At 37.6% G+C, this 18,082-nt stretch overlaps 1 protein-coding gene across 5 annotated transcripts; it reads right to left on the bottom strand.

The window, feature by feature from the left end:
- Positions 1–675: 675 nt before the first annotated feature.
- Positions 676–11,898, bottom strand: LOC1274751 (zwei Ig domain protein zig-8). Of its 5 annotated transcripts, none has more exons than XM_061645562.1 (9): positions 11,446–11,898; positions 9,854–11,116; positions 6,411–6,562; positions 5,653–5,730; positions 5,409–5,541; positions 5,180–5,299; positions 4,962–5,064; positions 4,693–4,790; positions 676–3,394 (listed from the first exon to the last, which is right to left on the bottom strand). In XM_061645562.1, the coding sequence occupies exons 2-9, from the start codon at positions 9,918–9,920 to the stop codon at positions 3,225–3,227; spliced, it is 921 nt and encodes a 306-aa protein (XP_061501546.1). In that variant the 5' UTR covers positions 9,921–11,116; positions 11,446–11,898; the 3' UTR covers positions 676–3,224. The 5 variants fall into 5 exon arrangements, with proteins under 5 accessions (XP_061501546.1, XP_061501545.1, XP_061501543.1 ...); XM_061645561.1 differs by having other exon boundaries at positions 9,854–11,245; positions 11,597–11,898; XM_061645559.1 differs by having other exon boundaries at positions 11,597–11,898.
- Between the last annotated feature and the right edge of the window lie 6,184 nt (positions 11,899–18,082).

Genomic DNA, 18,082 nt, shown 5'->3' with positions numbered 1-18,082 from the left:
CGATTTCCATGAATATTTAACTACATCAGCTACATAGTTCACACAGCCCAATCCGCCACATTCAATCGCATCAGATTTTAGCCCACTCAGCCTAGCTAAGAAGTGTCACGAATTTACTTATCAGGTATCACTACATCAACAACAACAAAAACAACATCATTATTTACGTGGTACTGCTGAGTGCGGGTTTTGTCTCACCTGCCGGAAATTGATTAATTATCTAATGCCGGCATCTTCTTTAAGAGCTGAACGTTCCATCCCGATAAGTGCTGTTGGCATAATTTATCTACAATCTGTTCCGTTCCGTTCATCGATTTTGCTGTTCGCGATTTTTGCATCCATAGAAAGAATGAACCGCTAAGAAGAAATTGACAAAATAATGGAAAAGGCTTTGCAAAATTGAGCTTCTAGCAAACTGATTTAATAGAAGCAAAATCAATAGCGTGCAAAAATCAATTAAATTAGCGGACTTTTGATGTTGCAAAAGAAGGGTACATGTTGCTCTTATGTAATATATGTATATTGTCAATATCATCTTAGTTTTATAAGCAAACAAACTTATGCTAACAGTTATTTCGGATTTTTCACTCGTGCTAGAGCAATGTTTTTGTAGTGTTTTGCACGAGTATTTTTTGCGATGTATTGATTTCAGGTAAGTACACAAAAAACACACAGTTTCAAAGATGACAATTTCGTTTTTATTTCTCCTGTGAAGATCCGGCTTTCTTGTTATACAAGGTTTTTTTTATAAACACTATCTTATTTTGTCTAAAACATGTTTGTATCCCATTTTGAATTATAAACGTGTAAGCTTCTTCATGTATCTGAGCTTCGTCAATGAACAAGTTAGTAGTAAATAATTACACAGTTTTTAATTAATAAAAAAAAAACAACAATATAAAACTCTTATAAGTATTGTATTCAAAATAACACCAGAATAACAATAAAGAAAACGAAAATAGTTTCTTACATATTTTGCCTTTAAAAACGTTTAAATAAATTCGATGTCTAGAGAGTTTTGTACAATCATCACCGTCAAATATGTTGCACTATTTCGATGAAATTACCACCGATTGAATCGATGGTAACATTTTGAATTAAAACTCTTCTACATGCAATACATCCATATGAATGTGTCCAGTAGCTAAACAGTCACATTTCGCTTAACGTTAAAAAGTCTGTAAATTAACATTCGTAATCGAAACTCCAGACGATGTGGTTCGTGCATTCCATAAATCAGCTGTTTTTGTAAATTAACATTGCAGTGATGCAATTTTGATAAAATATAATATGAATCAAATCCTCTATTGTCCTAATGATTGCTCCGGGCAAATTGTTCTATCAATCAATGCTACGTTGTTCTACAGAATGTTTGAGCACTGTACAGAATGCGTGTGTGTCACGTTTTTGTTGCATTGTTGTGAAATGATGTGCTATGCTACAGAGAACTGCTCGTATTGTTTAAATTGTGTCCGTACAGGGTTCATTTTAGCGTTTTCACTCAGCTCTTTCAGTACAGAATTGTGAATTTTAAACCAAGTAATATATGTACATCGAATGTTGCTATCATCAGTTTTGTCGTTTTCCTAACATTGTTTTTTTTTATGATTTTTTATCAATCCTTTAATTAAAACGTTTCCAATTATACGATAATGAAAAGAAAATAGCCGGATCAATAATATATATCGAACAAAGTAAGTTTATTATTTGAATAACAGTCGATACCAAAACCGAAGACTGAAAATATTTCATGGAAACCCTATGATGAAGAGTGTACCAATAAAAAAAAAGTTGTAACAACCTGTTGAAAATCAGGTCCAAACCCACATCCTGTAGTACACTGCTGCTCACATTTTCGACAGTTTAAAATACAAAAAAACATCCACAATCCATCTTGCATAATTTCCGGTACCCCTAGGGATGTTCCTCTGTTAGCCATCCCAAGTAGATGCGAATAAACGCAGAAATGAAATACGTGCAAGGTAAAGGCCATTTTAATGACGAAAGGCCAGGATACCTCCCTTCAACGGCGGCATCACATACACTGTTTTTTTTACCGATCGATAAAGCCCAGGCCAGGTGTATGGTGGGATTTGGTCGGATCCCTTGAATCCTGCTCCATCTATTTTAGCAACCCACAACTCTTCGTTGCCGGCTTATTTCGCTCATGCAATAATAATCAACCATCCACCACTGAGAGGGAAGTTTGCGAACCACTGCCGGTCTCAGATGGCCCCTCGAGCAAACGGGTGCTTCTGGTAGCTTCCGCCAGAAGGATTGTTTTAAATACTGGATCTAACTTTCGAACAGCTTCAAGATTATCGTTAACCCCTGACTACTGACAGCAGTTTCCGAACGCTTCGGGAAGAAGCGATGACAAATTAATTAACAGCCTTAACAAAGCGTCACATTCGTGAGCATCAAACTAAGCGGGGCGGGCGAAAAAGATCAAAGTTCCTGTTCACACCACAGGCAACTCATCGATGTGATAATGGAGCTCATAAAAGGATTTCCCGTTGCTAGGATGAAGCACACCGCAGCATGCTTAAGCGTTTTTGGGAATTCGTTATATTCGTTAAATTATCACTCAACTTAACAAATGGCTTTTGGCGAAAAATAGTTTTGATCTGAAAATCAGTACAGAAAATGGTTGGCCATAAAAAGGGTGGTAATAATGCAGTTGAAATGAGTGTTCTCTTCTTACATCAACTTATGTACACAAACAGAATCGATTGAGCGAATATTTGTATCATTTTGTATTACTATTCGTCTGTTATGCATTGGAAAGATCCTTTCTTAGTGAATTTATGTTTAAATGTTCCAGCACCGGTTCACTTTTTAAAGGTACAGTTTGATTTCATGATGGTGGCCCTACTTCTAAGACGGTAGTTAATAATCATAGTTCATGCTACAGTTCAGTCATCCCATTCCGAGACTGTCGTAGGATCTTGCAGAAAGGGTTTCATGAACTGTGCAACAAATGGCTATTGTATGTGATTTTAACTGCAAGTGGTGACTTTTTTTTCTGATTTCTTACGCTACTTCAATGGTTGTGAGTGAAAAAAGTGAGTTTCGATTTTTTTACAATGATACAAACACGTTCTCATGAGACTGAGTTGATAGAAAAAAAAATTAAGTAAACATAATCCCTGCATCTGGCTTTAGACAAACGTTTTAGCACTCTAGCACTTACTTCATTGCCAAATACAGGGCAATGCGATGGTTCATCTTACGTGATTTACACCACTCAAACTTCGTACAATCAGTCTGATTTTCCCTAACAAATACCTTACTAATGCTACCTCACCTAAACATATGATACACGCCGTTTGTAGCAGAAGCATTTGAGACACTTTAGATGCGGCGTTGTGCTGCATCGCGGCAGGGTGTTCACCTGAAATGAAACGAACCGGGAAGGTACGTATGGAATGTTCATTATTTTATTTAGTTTTAAGTAATAGGTTGCCGTTGCCTGTTACTAATGCGAACGTTTAAATTTCGTCTTTATAGGAAAATACTAACATGATATACAAAATGTCTATAGCTTTCTAATATTTAAGTCTGGTCTACGTCTCTGAATAGACATTACATTTTCTTTAAAAATACAATTACATTTTCTTTAAAAATAGTCACAATAATTAACTATTTCTTTTAACCTTAACAAAGTCGCCAAGGGCCGCATAATAGGCTCCCGAGGGTCGCATGCGGCCCGCGGGAGGTAGTTTGGAGACCCTTAGTCTACACAAAAGATCGGCCGGCAATTACAGCCAGAAATTGATATGTTTGCTAGTAATTTCTAGCATGTTCAATGATATCATTGAAGTGACATAATATGAGATATGGAAAGCTATGGGAAAAGCACACAACATCATTCGAAACATCGTTTTATCAGTTTTAATGAGCTATTATACTGATTTGTTTGTATTGCAGACCATGACCTAATTGAATACATAAATGTTTGTCGTGTTTTTACTTCCTACTGAGACATTCACTCTAATGATGGTATGTCTGCGCGTGACTAACAAAACATGATTCTCATGTCTTTGATCGTTGACTAATTGATATTGAAACTTTGCCTTTGAAAACTAACAATTTTAACGATTGATCTCAGTCAGCTTTAAGTGCCTTTAGTCGTATGGAGGCTTTCAAGAATATCGTAAGATAAGTTATTTTTTAAAGAACAACAATGTTCCGCTGTACGAAGAGCAAATCTTTCCTCGCTGTGTTGAAAGGAAAGAGTAGCTTGGGAACGTAAAATTCTTTGTATATGTGCTTCTGTCCGCGATGCACGATTGTACATAATGCAATTGCAATGCGTGAAAGTTTTCCATACGTGTTGGCACGATATCGACCTCGTGCGAGATCTGTCAGGCGAATGTTGACATATATCGAGCTATCTTGATAATAGCTCGAATAAGTCGCAATAAATCCCTCAGATGGCGCTATACAGATACAGACAAGGACGAAAATACGAGACAGCTAGATCTCCAACATTAGGGCCAATTAGGAAATAGTTTATCTACGGTCAACTTAAGGGCAAACGAGGTCAAGGAGATCAGCTGATCGAGTAAAATGCCGCCATCGTAAAAGGGACAGTAGCAAACTTACATAGAAAGAAGAAAGACTATTTTTTGAACTGTGCGGCGAAAACCCTATACGCGAGAGCCAGTTGAAATGTTTGCACAAACTTACCGCTAATCACATGGGCACACACGCTTGCCGATTTTGCCATTGTTGGAACGCAAGTATAATTTCCTGTATCACTTTGTACAACCCTTTTGATTTTTAACCTTAGTTGGAAAAGAAGGAAATATAATAAAACAGATATTGCGTATAAGTTTACCAAGAAGGACTTCAGACGGGTTAGAATGCGACAGACATATATTACGTTCAAACGAAGATCTAGGAAATGTTCAAACTTAGAGGATATTTTCGTCGAAAATATATGATTTTTTGCTCACCTAGATGTCAAAACATCGGTCCAATCTGTTTCGACAATAATTCTACGCTTTTCGCTAGGAAGCAGTTCATTTTCTTGGGCCAAAGGCTCGATGAGTGTAGATCCTGAAAAAAAACATACGTGTACATGTCATAAAACAATGCAAGGCAGCAATATGGCTCAACGCAAATTGAAAGGTACATTCCATCTATTACATCCGTTCGAGGAATAGCTACCCACCTTTGTACCAAAAAATTGTCCCTAGCTCATGTGGTCCCTGCTGAATGACGCAAGTCATTGTGATTTCACTATCGGATTTGACAAATATGTCCGTCGGACCAAGAATTCTCGCCCGCAGCTCTGCCAGGTGAAGAAAAAGGTCGTATGAAGTGAGTTGCTTCCTTAAGTGCTTCACACTAAATAGCAGGATTGAAATAAAACAGTCTCAATACGGTAAATTCATACTAACCAATAACATTAAGTGTATAGGAAAGTGACATTTTAGGTTCGGTGTTAATTTGACACTCGTACACGCCGGTGTCGCGCACTTGAGGATATTTTATCTGCAGCGTCCAATTGACGGAACCTTCTGGGTGGAGCACCTGCAGTAAAATGAGGAAAGGAAACAAGTTTTTGAAGCACGTTCCTGGAAAATTATTTTATATCCGTTGGCCGTAAATATTCAATGACACTCTCGGAGTGCACGTGCTTACCTGGAATCGCTGGTCCGAGGTGTACGTGGAAGCGCCTGTTGTGAGTATGTGGATATCTCGCTTACGGATCCATGCCACCTTTAACAAAGGTAAAGGAGTAAGAATATGTTTTTTCAGAGCGGTTGTAAAGTTCTAAAAGTATTTTAGAATAATTAAAATTTATCAACGAAATGATGAATAAGTTATCATCTCAATCATTAGACATCCTTACAATTGATTAAATGTGATCTCTGTATATTTTTTCATTACGTGCTTGTTGGAGATTATCAAAATCAGTAATCATCTTCACCTCAAAGCATGGTAACAAAACGCCTGGTCAAAATTTATTATACTACCAAGAGTTACATTTATCCCTAGCTCACAATTTATAGTAAAAATTAAACATCAGGTTAAAATAGCAGAAGTCAACAACGATTGGAAGATGTGAGCTCAATTTATCATCTAAAAACCCTTCTTTGATGTTTCCTGTAACGTTGTATGTGTATGTGAATTGAAAGAAATCATTTGGCAACACAAACACACCGTCAAGTAAAAAAAAAACCTTTTCATCCGCAGGTAGCATGATCCTCTATCACGATCAAGTAACAATGTTTTCCCAGCGAAAACCAATTTTACCCTCATCACCGCTGCTCAACAGGAAACGATAATCGATTGAGAACGTGAAAAATCTACGAAATGAATCATCCACCCTAGCAGCACGTACATCAATACGGTGAGCCCAACTATTCCGAGCATCATCGCCAGATACAAATACTTACATCCTTATCCCCAAGACGTTCCACTCGACAGTGCAAGAAACCAGTTTGACCTACGGTTACGGTTAGATTGCGGGGCACGTCAAAATCAAAGTACGGCTGTAAAGCGGCAGACTCCTCGGTCGTGGTGGTCATCATGGTTGAGCTGACGGAAACTGGGAATAAAAGAAAAAAAAGAAGGAAAGCATCGCATGTAATGTAAGCAAAATAGATGTTCTCCCTGTGGAGGCAAGGTTCAGGTTTACACAAGGGCATTTCAAAGATGATGTCTTACAAATAAGACGACGGGCTATTGTTGGTTTAAAAAAACGTACTGCATGCTTTATATAACTTAGAGAGATGAAATTTTCAACGTCTGTCATAGACGTTTGAGTTTTGACTTCAAACAGTCAGTAGTTGAAAAAGTTTCAGCAGCAACGAACTGCAACGAAAGTATTTTGGCAGAAACTTACTCCGAAAAAAAAACCACATTAAGAGTCAGCAGCTGTTTGGCTGCAAACTTTTCAGCATCAACGAACTAATAAATTATGTGCTAACAACTAAATTTGGAGCGGGTGTAAAAAAAATATTTATACTTTTTTTTAAATAGGATGGAAAAATTTAATCCAAAAGATGAAAACATTTATGCCGAGCTGATGGTAGAAATGAGCTTTCTACTAATTCATTGTATCTTTTTCAGCAGTAAATGCTCCAGTAATAGTCATAAAATGGACATATGTTTTATGAGCATTCAGTACATATCTTAATGATTCAGTTAACATATTCAGTTATCCTCATTCTATTTCAAAAAGTAGTACTGAATAAACAGCTGAACAACAACAGCAAAATTAGAAATTCATTTTTTTTTATAAAACATGTTTATTTGTGTGCTTTTGTACATTTTCAACTTAATCTTACCACATTTTTAAAGAACTAAGGAACATTGAAGGACATTATTATCTATTTCAATATCGTTGTTTCCAATGGAGTTCATGATATAGTTACAGAAAAGGCGTAGTACTTTTTGACGAGTTTTGTCATTGAGCTGGTTTAGCAAGAGATCGTTTAATTGAAATCGATGACCAGGTGCATTTTGTTATATATTTTGCATAAGTAAATTCCATACTACTGCTACTCTTGGACAAAAAACCAACTTATGTTCCAAAGAGTCTATCTCTGTCACAGTGGCGGATTTACAGTGTCGGAGGCCCTAAGCAGTAATAATTGTTCAGGTGCTCTGTACATGATTACCGGGTGGTTCCCGTTATCCGTCTTGGAAAATGTAACATTTCAACTTAAATTTTGTTACTGTCGAGGGGGAGGGCTCAGAATTCGACTAGCACGGGACCCCAACGTCCATCGCCCTCGGGGTCCTCCTTGCTAAAACAGTGGCATATTCTATCAACTGTTATAGATGCTGGACTAAAGATCCGCGGGGCCCCTCATCGACGGGCCCCTCATCAACGGGCCCCCGCAATTGCTTACTTTGCTTACCGTTAAAATCGCCACTGCTCTGTCAAGATAAAGTTGTTAGAAAATGTAATTTTCTGTTATAATTGTAAAACGTAACTACGATGTGATAAAAACATTGTTTTATTGCTTCATTTATTTCCTTCGTTTTCATTAGTGTCAACTAAATTATTCAATGTTTTTACCCCTCAGAAGATTGACTACGGAATGAGTTTATATCGTTTATATAGCTATTTAAACCTGTGTCCAGTTAAATGCCAGTCAGTATCCTTCACTAGAGCACGTCACACGATCAAGCATAATTATGTAATCTCTAATACCTCGCGGACGTACACATCCTGCATACAAGATCTTGGTGTCCTGCTAGATTGTAAACTTACGTTTCATTAACATCTTGATAGTGTTATCCCCAGGGATAACCAGCCGTGCCTAATGTACCTAAAAGCCGTATATTGCGCTATCGTTAGGTCCATCCTGGAATCTTGTTATGAAGTCTGGTGCCCCTTAGCTCCTCGCCTAATCAATCGCCTGGAAAGTATTTAGCGCAAGTATACTAGGTTCGCTTTACGACTCCTTCCTTGGTATAACGAGGTCCAACCTCCTTACTATCAACGGTGCCTATTGTTTGGTTAGGAGTCGCTTTATGTCAGGAGAAAAAAGTGTATTCCCATTTTGGCTGTTGCAAGGTGATATCGATTGCCCTGCGCTCCTTGCAGCCGTAATTTTGTTGTTGCACCATCTGGGATAGTTAGTACGAATTTTTATTTTTGCCCCGAACGTACGAGGACCATTTACGGACAATCCAACCCATTGAACTTATGTTTAATATTTCTTTGTCAGTGTTCAAAAATCGTCTTCGTCAGCGTTTTCGTTTTGGTTAGTTTATAAGTCATAATTTGTGTAGATCTGCGGAGATCCAACAATAAATTCCCAAAAAAATAATAAAAATATATACAGGGTTTCTCTAGCCAAATCAACATAGGAAACGAACAATTTAATCCCGTAAAATACATTTCAACACTAAAAATGAAAATTCAAATGATCTGTCATTAGTTGTTCGGTGTACGCACGACATTCATTTAACAATGTTGAATAGGGATTTTACGGTTTGGAAATGAAGCTTCCAGTGTTGAGTTGGCTAAAAAAACACTGTAAGGTTACGGTGTACAAATTGTTCATACGCTGCACTTTTGGCCAGAAGTTGCTATGCGTTCTAGGTTCAAATACTTTGAATATGTTGCGCGTTTCAGTTGTTTTCGATAAGTGTATCTCAATTGTATTTGTTTGAACGGTGTGGTCTGAATTTTTCCGGGGAGTGTTGCTTTGTGTTGATTTTTATTTTTGATAGAGTGGTTTTATAATTAGTTCTGTATACCCCGTATGCAACAACAGCTTTCCATGAACTTGGTACTGCCTTCACTTCGGCCGAATCAACAACATGCCTGTCATACGCTAAAGCCTCTTAAGGACCAAATCCCCCTGGGTTGAATATCTTTGTGTAAAGTTGTAAGTTTAAATAACTCACTGATAGCCAAGCCCAAGGTTGAGGCAGGACTAGAACGACTATTGTCTAAGCGCCAAATAAGTAGAAGAAGAATATTTTGCTTCCATAATTACATTTTTGCACAACAGTATAAAAGTTGATTGAGATCAACTGAACAGCTTAAAAATTCCCTTGTTTGATTGTTTTGCTTACAATATTTTAAACAATGTTGTGTTCAAGGATTCCATTAAGCAGCAATGGAATGTTCGTTTAAACCTCTATATTCATTCTCATTCATTAGTGCGTGGAAATTTTAAAAATATACTACACCAATGGTGTGAAATTTGCGATAAAGATAGAAAGCATCGGAATAATCAAGCATAAACTAATCGATATCAAGTGGTTCAAGATAGTTTTCAATAAATGTCACTACGAGATGCTGAAAAAATATACCGATTTAGACAATTTGAACATTAGTAAAAGAGCTAAATAGAAAGAAAATTGTCAGACTTACCTTTAATTCTGCTTTGCAACAGTAGTATGTAGACTCCAACGTAGAAGACATAGAATTGATTGAACATCTTCACTAATTACTTGAAACTGCATATAAATGGTTTGATAAATGTGCTCCACGCAGCTCGCAACCAACCAATGTTAAACTAATCCACCGTCGGGAGACGCTGACTTTCAGAAATGGCAAGTTTTTGTGGATGGCAAATAGGGGCAGTGACGGAGGCAAGCAGCTTCGGCTCGCTCAAACTCAACGCCTCGTTGTTTTAATATGGTAGGTGGTTTCGGTATTAACCTTGCATCCTCAACCCGTGCGTGTCTAATTCGTGTCGAGTCACCCAACTTCCCTCGCACTGCACTAACGGCGGCGGGTCGCCTTCTTCTTCAGCAGCTGGTTGGCCACTTACCCCGGGGCTGGTGTGATGTTTTACCACTGTACACTAACACTCGCGCAAGCGGGCGGACTTTTCCGTACCTTCCGCGCACACTAACAAACCGGGCGGGTGTCACTAGCAGCGCTAAATTATGCTCACTCTTTTTCACCGCAGCCAACGCCTGCTGCCCGTGCCACCGTGGTTTGATCGCCGCACCACCAAAACGACCAGTTTCTCCTGGTTGAGGGCCGCAAGGGTCACGCATATTTATCACTGCCAGTACGCTGAGCGGGTTTGGGAAATTTGCCTTCTCGATCCTAGCTCATGGGATGCGGCCGCACGCACACACCGTACGCTGGCATACACATTCAAGCACACACAAACACGCCGACCACCGACGACATCGAACGCGCGACGAACCATTCATCCGACCACGAGCAACACGACCGACTGCACACGCCAGCACCCGGTAGGACGAGCTAGACCAGCATACAAGTGGTTTTCCGGAACGGATGCAGTGCTACAGCAACAGCAGCAATCTCATTACATGAAATGCATTGTGCTTTTAACAAGCACCTCCTTGCGTCAGCTGTGGCAAACGCTTCCGACGGTGGGAGCGGGCGTGGGCCACGGGCGGAGCCAACGATAGGTTTAATTTAACTTTTAATTAATTTTTACGACGTCAACCGGATGGCACATTTTTACACTGCAAAATGATGGTCACGAAAATGCCGTCTATGTTACCAGGCGCTAGGCATCGTTGTGTAACTTTTCATTTATTCCTCGGATAGCATGTTGCTCGGATGTTGGTACACTTTTTTGTTTTGATCACTCACTCGCTCTCACTCTTCCATTTCCCGTCTTAAGATAAATTGTTGCTTCGCAGATAATGGCTAGGATTACAAACGATAATATTATCAGACGCACGATCCACGGGGAGGGAAAAGACTATGCACAGCAATGGATAATGGTACGCTGTTACATGAACTGCCACTGTGCGGAGCCACGATCATGGTTTCGTTCTAAATTTTCACACCATAAGAAACAAGATTTAAGTAGAATTTAACCTCTAATATTTCTCATTATCACTTATCAGATTCTATATTAAAAATTATAATTACACATTGATTTTGTGTGTGGTAATATTAACTAAAATGCATGCAAAGCGTTTTTAACTGCTTTTGTTGATTGATTCGCTGCTGACCGTATGCTCGATGCTGACCTTCTTTCCAAAAATCAATCAGTAACACTTTCTACATGTTTTTAATCGCCAATTCCATTTGCACTGTATTCCTTGAACAAATCAGAAACTTTAAGGACCAAACCCACACTGCTGGCTAGTTTCCAACTTCAGTGCTGTGCCGTACACTTACACAAAATCCATTGACATCCATTCAATCCATTTTTTGCAATCAAACAATTAACCCCAAACTCACTGCACTGTCGACAAGTTTTTTAATTGATTCACCACTTTTGTATCACAGTATTGGTTCCAGAGGGTTGAACAAACAACCCATCGATCCAATAGATTGCGGATACAAATCAAACCAGCTGCAATCTACCACCGTATGGCGAAAAACACTGTGTGCAAGGAGTATCGCTTTGTACGGAGCGTTAGGGATAAACACGATAGCATCAAACCGCGGTTCGAAGGAAACTGAATCCGAAATGACATTATCCGAGTTGTGTTGCATCCTTGCCCAATCTGCAGCAATGGAGAGTCTGTGGAGTGGAGATCGTTGCTCGAAAAGTTCTCCTGTTAAACTTTCCTCTCGCATTTTCTCCTGTTAAATCTCTCGCTCTTCTGTTTCATCTTTATTATGCCACTAAAACAGGGCTCTAATCGGACGGTTTCTGGTGCTCATTGCTAAGGTACTGATGCTAGGTTGTTTTGTAAATGTGCGTGTGTGCGTGTTTGTCGTTTGTGTATTTACTCTCTCCGCATGATTTTTCCGGAGTCTGGAGAGCCCTGGAGACGCCCGGTGTTTTATTCTAAGAGCTTGTGCTGCGCTCGGCACTCATACAGTCCGACTAGTTGAGTTCCACAACGGTGAGATCCCTGTTTGCAGGTAGGTATAAAATCTCGCAATAGTCAAAACACACTAATTGACTTTTTTCATTTTGTATTTTATGCAATATAGTATTAATAGAGTTTGTTGTCCTCTGCTAGTTCGTAGTTTGATCGTATGCTAAATCGTTTTACATCGTAAATAAGTAATAAAATTAAATAAATAAATAATATAAAAATATAAAGTAAATCTCGGACAAGAACTGTTCAGAACAAATAACAGAGTTTCTGGTAGTTTTAATGCTTTGCCATAGTTTGTGATAGTTTTTAGCAGTTTTACAGTTTTATTTTTAATTATTCAACTTATTATTATAATTATTTTTATTATTATTATTTATTTCGATAGTTATCCAGCTGGCATAAGCTTACATAACAAACTTATTCCTATAGTTAATGCTAAGGAACAGTGCTAACAAAAACGCATCGAAAAACATAAGAAGTTGGAGTATTGACCATCTTCTGCTACACATAACGAAAAGACTGCATGAAGACCACTTACCTTCGCACACCTAAATATTTGGTTTAAAATGAATGTTCTAAAAACATTACGGCCGCACTGTTCTTCTTGAATGAAAAAAGTTTTACATTATTTTGTATGATTCAACTTTGATAACAAAATTAGCCATGCACTTTTGATGCATTATTTTGCCTTTTAATGCGCATTTGAAGCTATAGTATTACGGTTTTTATTCGTTTAGAATCGATCCCCCATTTAACAACACGCAATCCAATCAATACAAGATAAGTTTTCGCAATGATGGGTAGGATGAATGGATCTGTCATTTATAATTAGTTTGATTGCTTTCATGGTGCATATAATGAGGTCACTCTAGTGGATAGCTGAATACAATCATTCCGGCAATGCTGGAGGGCCCTTATTTTTCATCGTTAATTTATCACATTCATCAGTTTTGAGCTGTGCATAGCTGCGTGCATAGCACGTATGTATGTATAATTGCTAACAAAAAAGATAACTGATAAGACTAGAAATGATCATGAACAACTGAAACAAATATAGGAAAACTACAATGAATTTTAATTTTATAGTTCATTGCTTTTATATGAAATTGTAATAAACATATTTCAAGCTAAAATTACTAAATGTACTGTATTTTGTTATTTTTTATTCATTGAATGGGTTTTACAAACAGCAGTATAAACAAAATGCATTTTACTTGTATATATCTTATATTTCTGATACACTTTTTTGTTTCTTCGACAAGATATCGTGGGAGTGAAAAATTACTTTTGAATTGTCGCCAGAAAAAAACGCCAATTTGTGACACGAATCTTGTAGGTACATGACCACAACAAGCAAAGAAAGCACTGGTACTACAAAAGAAGAAAAGAAAGTATGTTGTGTTTGCGATGCTTTCGTGAGATATTCGGGAAAATGATACAGAAAGCTTTACTGGCACAATGTTGCTATTTTCGTTGCTGCAGTTTTTGCAACTTCAGCTCGCTTGTTTCACTGACAGCTTGTTTTGATCGAGACAGTTTCTTATCTGAGTCTTTCGCGAAAAGACACATGGAAACTGCTTAAAGAGAATTCGAATGCACATAGGAGGTGAAGGGTTTCAAGGGAGCTTAAAGCAATCAAGCTTCTCATGCATGTCGGCAAGGGAGTTGTTAAAAAGTGATAGTACAATCATTTGCGAAATTCAATTGATTCTGGCTTCCCTTTACGCTGAAAAAAGGTTATTGAATTATTTTAGTTTTATATACGAATGTATCTTTACGTTTATCGAAATAGTATCAGAAATTGGGAATGTATTCAATGCAAAATTCATTTATTTATTTACTTAAATGTGTTCTATGCATGAACATCATTCATTCTATTAAACGTTTTCTAATAGGAAAATTACTTTTTTTTAAGTAATAAATCAGTTCGCTTGGTTGATTTATCACAAATTATATATATTTTATTTAACACATGGAGCACACATTTCTAGGCAATGATATGTATCTATATAAATCTCTTTTGTAATACGGGTTTTGCTGTATAAGTGCGCTTTTTTCACTTCTCGATTTTGCGGCATGTAGCTTATGTTACACATCACGAGCCAAACAGAGTTCGATTACCGACATTGACATGCGATTTTGAAGCGATGAAATTACGACCATACCTCAAGCATGTAATTGGATATATATTTCGTTTTTCGCTAACATCACTGTTCAACTATGCGCATCATTCTAACGAAGCGTGGCGTTAGCTATTCCACACCAGGCCGTGTGAGATGCCTCCACCATCTCAAAGGAAAGCCTATCGCCAACGCAAGCAATCACCAATAACTTTACCTATTTAGATTAAACGCCTCTTTATGATGCTCTTTAGCTTCCTACAAGAATGAAACATATTCAAGTATGTGAAATTAATATACATGTATTATAAATATCTCATAGTAATATTTGTAATTGCTCTTTACTACTCAACACAATAAAGCGAATCAAATGATGAAAACTGCAGCTTAATGTATTTCAGCTCATACATGTCAGTCACATCCAGATACTTGAACTAGCAAATACCTTCTATTTCAGGCACTTTTCTACAAATTATCAAAACATCAATCCATTCTTCCGTCAGCACTCTATTTATACATAGACGCACAAAAGATAGGAATTCCAAAATCCGTTCAAGTTGTAGATCGAAAACTAAAAATGTGATTGTTTTTTTCAACAACCGTAAAATTCTGGACAGGTTGTTTTGGGTTTGTTTTATAAAATTATTAAACAATGAAAAATAATTTAAAATCATTTTGAAGCATCCGCAATGATTAATTTTGTCAGGGAAAGTATTTGGTCAGTAATTTAATAACGCATCAACTGGCTTTAAACGCTTACAATAATACAAGAGTTTGATTAGGCTAACACATTTTTCATATCACTACAACAGACCACTGTAGAAATCTCAACCAAGGCATGTTACAGGCATGTTCTTAGCTGCGATGTGGATACGGCCTTCGTTTAATGCAAATTTCAAAACTGAATGAAAATTCCAAAACGAGTGAAACACAACGATAAGTCCATCTTGTCCTTTTGTAAACTCCGTTTATCCGAGAGTTTCAACAAGCTGCTGAATGATTAAAATCTCCCAAAATTTGACCTAAACCGGTGAACACAACTAAAGTAGCAGGAGAAACCAATTGCAGGGTACTGGTAAAAACAATGCAATAATAATATCCTCTCGTCTAGACACTACAATCGCATGATTGTTGGAAGTTCTTGTTTGCCTGAACATTGAAGAAAAATTTGCAATGCGAGTGTTGAGTTCAATGACTGCAAAATGTCTCGACTTTAAGAAATTTAAGTACGACTTGACATCGTTATAGAGGAACATTAGTTAATTGAAAACGAAAACTAATGTGTCCTACATCACATCACATAGAGCAGAAAGCAAAAAATAAACTTTAACTTTAATAAATAATCTCTTTTGAATGTTAAAATTGTTTCATATCGGAAATAATAAATTAAACAAATGAAAAGTTAAAAGCACAACAGCAAAGATGTAATATCCATTAGGGAACAAGCAATTGCTTGCAAACGTACCTTGATTTATAAATAATTGTTTATTTATACAGGGACGTGAAATTATTTTTTATTGTGTTAATTACATTTGCAATTCATCTTACATTGAATTAAGGGGTAAATTAATAAAAGAAAATCATCATTTTTGTTTCACCTTTCTTAATGGCAAAACTGACATGAAACGATCAAGTAGCTCCTACAGCTTCGTTAAAGTCGCTCCGCCTCACTCTCTTATTGTTGGAATGAGCTATTTTACATTCACCGGTAAGTGGTAAAAAGGTCCCTCTCAAAAACGATGAAGTTTGAATCAAATTACTTTATTTTTATTTTGCCAGTTTTTTGTTGTTGTTTCTTTTCCACGCAAATGCAGCTTAACTTAAAATTGTGGCCTTTGGCGATTTTGTGTTTTACTTTTTGTGCCCTTCAGTTTAGGGTCACTGTTGGGTGAGATTTTCGTGCCAACGGTGCTGTACACTTCAGGTGACTAAAGTACAAGCCGCTTCAGTATCGGAGAAAGTAATAAAAGGTGGATAACGTGACCACAACGAAATTAGATTGTTGACTTCAATGAACAAAATCCCTCCGAGCAACGGAATGTTCTCTTTTTTTGTAGTTTAAAGAGATGTCAAGGTGATGGTAGCGAACATTCAAGTCGTTTGATCATGTTTTATGCAATACATTGTTGGCCTGTGATTCGACCGATATATATCGAGATATCGATAGAGATTGCATAAGACTAGGGGCCGTGTAAAATATAATAAAAGGTTTCAACTTCAATGTATGACCATTTCCTATCACTGACAACATAGAAATAGACTATCCATTGTGTTGGTTTCGGACATTGGTTGAGTGCACTGAGTGCTAGTCCATTAGATTTCTTAGAGTGCTAGTCTATTAGATTAGATTTTTAATGAACGTATAACAAGACAACCAATCCGTACAATTATAATTATAATTTTGGAATGTTCAGCTATTTCCACCTTACATACAATCTCTAAACATTACTATCCCGAAACAATTTCCAATGCACACAAGTCGGTAAATTTGATACCCTGAAATTCCTATAGCACAGAAGACAATTGATTGCAAACGATATTGAACCATTGCATGCCGCGCTGAATGCATTCATTCGAACGCACCTCATTAATCACTGGATGATTGTGTGCCGATGATGGATTTCGCAAACCTCAATCTATAATTTGCTTGAGCGAATTTCTGCATCCGATTATGCTTTCGAGCGTTGGCGACCTTCACCGACGGGGTCAATGAAGGATTTTTTTTGCACTGCCAATGCCGCCGAACACTCGTTGGGGGCATCAATTTTGAATTGCAATCGTGAATGCACACTGTTCAATATGCATCACGTTTTCGCCATACTCGACCAACTGCGAGGTTTTATCGAACCACACTCGCACAGAACGATTGCACTCCGCTGGCAATAACGCAATGCGTTACTCTACGCCACCTTCTGCCGTTCCCGATGACCCCGAGCCCGGTGGAACCGAAATCGATACTGGGGAAAAACAATAAACGCGAAATAATTTCATTCGCTGTTATGTCCACTCACTCACGTCATGAATAATTGGATGTAGGTTCGGTCGTTACTCGTTTTCAATTCGTCTGTTTACTTTTGAATACCTCAACCAATTGAGCCTGGCTTTCTTTGCTGTACGTAGCCGCAGTTTGTATTTAGTAATAATAACAAACTAGCAATAGCAACGCAAATTGCAACAACAAAAATGTAAAAAGGTTTAATCAGTGTTTTGTATTAAATGCGGTACAGTTTTTTATGTAAATTTCGATAACTTTAGATAACTTTACTGTACATTTACTTTCTATGATAACAGCTTCGAACAACGAGTAATGTGATAAAATAACTCTTTGAAAGAATATATCATTCATTTAACTTACAACAAACTTTCTACTGCTTGGTGCAACGAGTTTATTCTTTGCACGAAGAAGTAAGAAAATTGGATCACTAGATTAAGATAAATTATTCTGCGCGCCCAACCATCTTTCCATCGTTTGCATCGCAATTACCGTTACAAGCGGAATGTAATGCCCTCTTATGAAGACGATTTTGGGTGTTCTTTTCAAAATGGGAGTGCTGCGAACGGTTCTCGGTATATCAAAGCCCACCGTCCCTTCGTCTCTTGCGTGATTTACACCAGAAGCCGTTGAACCTTGTGTCAGGGCAGGTGTTAACTGTGAGAAAGGTGCTTTAATGCAACAATTTGTTTTCGTTTTCCTCCGTTTCTTGCGGATC

Source organism: Anopheles gambiae, chromosome 2 (assembly GCF_943734735.2).
Source record: "Anopheles gambiae chromosome 2, idAnoGambNW_F1_1, whole genome shotgun sequence".
Lineage (NCBI taxonomy): Eukaryota > Metazoa > Arthropoda > Insecta > Diptera > Culicidae > Anopheles > Anopheles gambiae.
This window is presented reverse-complemented; position numbering and strand designations above follow the sequence as displayed.